The following is a 3,599-nucleotide window of genomic DNA, read 5'->3' on the forward strand; positions in this document are numbered from 1 at the left end:
TGAAGGCCCCTTTGTCAGAGCCGACCACAGCCCAAGCACGCCGGGTTCTCTGCAGCAAGGAGCCGAGGGGACACAGACTTACCACGTCAACATGACCCCCGAGAGGAAGGTGGAGACGTAGTGATGGAAAACCCACCAGCCTTTGATTCTGGAAGGCAGACACACAGAGAAGGGGGGTCAGGTCTCGAACATGACTCAAGACCCAAACACCCAGCGGGAGAGCAGAGCCAGCCCGGCGCCAGCTCCGGCTGCCAGGGCAAGGCGAGGAGCAGGGCTGGTTACGAAACTGCCCCGCGTGGCGCAGGACCCAGCGCCTCTGGTCCCGGTGGCAGCCAGGGCCCTTCCAAGCGCTGCTCCACCTTCCTGCACTGCCTCCGCACAGGGAGTGTTCCTCCTGCCCCGCTCCTACAGCTTGTAACCGGGGTTTGCTACACACCCTGAGTAGGAGGGAGCTGCTCCATGGGAAGCGCAGAGCTATGTGGCGCATCCCAACTGCCCGGCCCCGCAGAGAAGGAGCAGCTCCAGCTCGCTGCACGCCCCCCTCCCCGAGCCCAGGGGACTCACTCACTTGGATCCGTTGTTGATGAGGATGCTCTCCCGGATGGTGAGGGTGCAGTAGTACCACACCAGGAGGAAGTTAAAGACGGCGTCTGTGACCCTGGTGGGAAACAAAGCAGGGTGTAAAGTGTGTTGGGGGGCACAGGCACCGAGACAGCCACGGCTACAGGATGGCCACCCTCCTCTGCATCTCCACCAGCTGCCATGGCCGCGGTGAGACCACAGCAGCCCCAAAAGCCACCCCATCTCCAGGGCAGTGGCCAGATCCTTTGCCAAGAGCTCATGTTCAGCTCTAGACCTTTCAGGACGGGCGAGGAGGACACAGGGGCCCTGGGAAATCTCTGCTGGGCATCCCAGCCAGGCTCACCTGGAGTTGAGGAGGAACCGACAAGAAAAGGAGACGATGAGTAAGATGATGGTGAGGTAGAGCTTGAACTTCTCATACTCGTCTTTATAAGCGAACCTGCAGGGAAGCACAAGGGCAGGCTTGGAGCTGGGAAGCCTGTCTCCTCCCGTCCCACCTGGCTGGACAAAAACGATGTTTTGTTGGGAATGGACAAAACTGATGTTTTGTTGGGAACCTCTGGGACATGCTCAGGGAAAAATTCCTCCCCTGGGTATTTCTGAGAGGAGAGCACAGCAGGCTGCTTCCACACAGGTGAGAACCCAAGCTGTGCCAACCGAGTGGGTGGCGTGGGGGGCTCTGGGAAGCTGGGCGGGCTGGGACATGTTCAGCTTGTCAAAGGGAGCCCTGGGGAACTGAGGGGGCACACAGGCTCCTGGCTGCACACCCCTGGCGTTACCAAGGAGGGGCTCTCATAGGTCAAACCCAGCCGTCGATGTTCCCCAAGAGAAGAGCACAGGGGTCTCCAGTAGCTGCACAAATCTGTCTCTCCTGGAAATGCCTAATGCAGGGGAAATGCAGATGTGGCTTTGGTGGAGGATCCCGCTCAGCTCGTCAGAGCTAACAGGCTGTCCCAGCAGGAAAGTAAGGAAGAGTCGAGGATTTGGCTGATTCTGGGAGAGGAAGCGGGGATCAGCCAGGGAAGGGAATCTGCAGCAGGAAAGTCAAGCCAGCCACGTGTCTGCACGTGTCCAGCCCGGGAGGAGCTGCTGTTTCCCAGTGACAAGGGGCCCCCAAGCCGGGCAAAGCCCGGGGCAGCAGCACCCAGAGACCCGTACTTGGCCTGCTTGCTGAGCAACGTCACGTTCACGTTCCCAAGCACCAGACTCAGGTACAACCTGGGGAGAGAACAGAGGCATTAAAGAGGACACGGGCGCCTGCCCTGGTGTGGCAGAGCCATCCTCTCCGTGTCCCCGCTGGGGCTGGGAACGAGCACCCCCAGCTCTTCTCCCCTCGGAGCTGCCAGGCAGCACAGCTGGCACAAACGCTCTGGTGTCTCCTCCCAAGGGCAGGAGAGGACACAGCCACGTCCCCAGCACACAGCCCGTGTCCCCAGCACACGGCCCACCTCCCACCAGCACCTCAGGGCTCCTCCCGCCCCGGCCCCCTACTCAAGGGCGAGTGAAGCCCACGAGCGGGCAGGGGAGCGAAGGGGATGAGGCTCAGCCTGGCTCCTGCCCAGGCGTCCCGCGGCGCGCCCCAGCGGAGCCAGCAGCAGGGTGACAGCAGGTTTGTGCCTGCAAAGGGACACGGAGGGAGGACTTGGGTGTTTCGCCCAGAGAGGAGGAACTGCTTACCCGTTCTTCTTTGGCAGATAGGCCTCCATCTCAAAGAAAACATTCTGCCTCTCTTTTATTAGGCTCTGGGTCTCTCGGATGGACTCCTCCTGTTCGGGGCTCACGTGGGTTTTGCATCTGGGGAGGAAACACAGGCGCTGGCATCAGGACAGCCTCTGTAACCCAACCCGCACGTGCTGGCACTCGATACGTGGCTGTCTCGGGCAAGGACACCCCAAGGACAGGGAAGATGGACTGGAGGCAAGTCCACGACTCCATTCGCAGGGCGAGCTACTCTGCCAGGCTGGGATGGTTCTCGAGGAAGGGGAACAGGAATGAGAGCGAGGTGAGGCCAGACAGGTCTTCTCACCTCGGAGAAGGATGGGGAGAGCTTTGTGCAGGACAGAATCAATCTGAGTTACCTGCAAAGCCCCTGCAAGCTCTGAACTGCAAACAAGGCACAAATCGGGGCCGAGGAAAGGGAAGATCTGCCTGGGAAAGGCCAGACCTCCGCAGCGCTTTGCTGCTAGGGAGGCTGCAGTTAAGGGCTGGTCTGGAGACAGAGCCGCGAGAGGAGCTCCACAGCCCCGTCCTCGCCAGTCTGCCCTCAGACCCCGCGCCATCCCAGGACTCCAACTCACTTCTTAAGGGACAGCGAGAGCTCCTTCAGCCGCTTCTTCTGCCGTGCGATGGAGCTGGAGATCCCGTCCTGGAGCTTGGTTAGCTCCTCGAGTTTCTGCTTGTACAGTTTGTGATTATCCTGGGGAGGAGAGACCAGCATCAGGGTCACCTGCCCCAGTGTCCCCGTCCTTGGGCCGTCTGCGGGGGCATCCGCTGATGCATCTGTTAAAAACTGCTCGGGAAACCACTGACTGCAGCACAGGGGATAGGAAATACTCCAAAAAAATCATCCCACTGCTGGAGCCAGGGCTACAACCAGGGACCACCAGCCAGCTGGGAGTAAAAAAAATGGCTGCTGGATGTGGCTCTGGGGCTCCACCACAAGCACCCCCAGGGAGCTGGAAGAGGACAAACCCACAGCAGGGCTACGGCCAACTGCCCGGCTCCTCGTGTGGCAGAAACCCAGCGGCACCTGGGTACAGCCAGATGCCATTCTTCCGCTATATTTAGAAAGGAAAGGCGAGAACGGGCCGGACGGCAGCTCCTTCTTGTCCAGGTCAGCTGGAAAAAAACCTCAGCTCGACCACAGGCAGCCCCAGTGCCACCTCCATTAGACCACAAGCAGCCCCAATGCCACCTCCGTTGGGTACAACAACCCTTGGACTAGACCTTGACACACGTGTGCAGCGTTTTAGCCTCCGTAGCTCTTATCGACTGCTTTATCAGCGGATCTCGAAGCC

At 60.1% G+C, this 3,599-nt stretch overlaps 1 protein-coding gene across 1 annotated transcript; it reads right to left on the reverse strand.

The window, feature by feature from the left end:
* Positions 1 to 78: 78 nt before the first annotated feature.
* On the reverse strand, positions 79 to 2,998 carry LOC104267300 (transmembrane protein 120A-like; the record flags this gene model as incomplete). The annotated part of the gene is made up of 6 exons (XM_009876932.1): positions 79 to 148; positions 569 to 658; positions 926 to 1,021; positions 1,741 to 1,800; positions 2,260 to 2,376; positions 2,880 to 2,998. Coding segments are annotated over 6 exons (552 nt in total), but the record flags the coding sequence as incomplete, so codon positions are not given.
* Positions 2,999 to 3,599: the final 601 nt, after the last annotated feature.

Source organism: Apaloderma vittatum, unplaced genomic scaffold (assembly GCF_000703405.1).
Source record: "Apaloderma vittatum isolate BGI_N311 unplaced genomic scaffold, ASM70340v1 scaffold30739, whole genome shotgun sequence".
NCBI lineage: Eukaryota > Metazoa > Chordata > Aves > Trogoniformes > Trogonidae > Apaloderma > Apaloderma vittatum.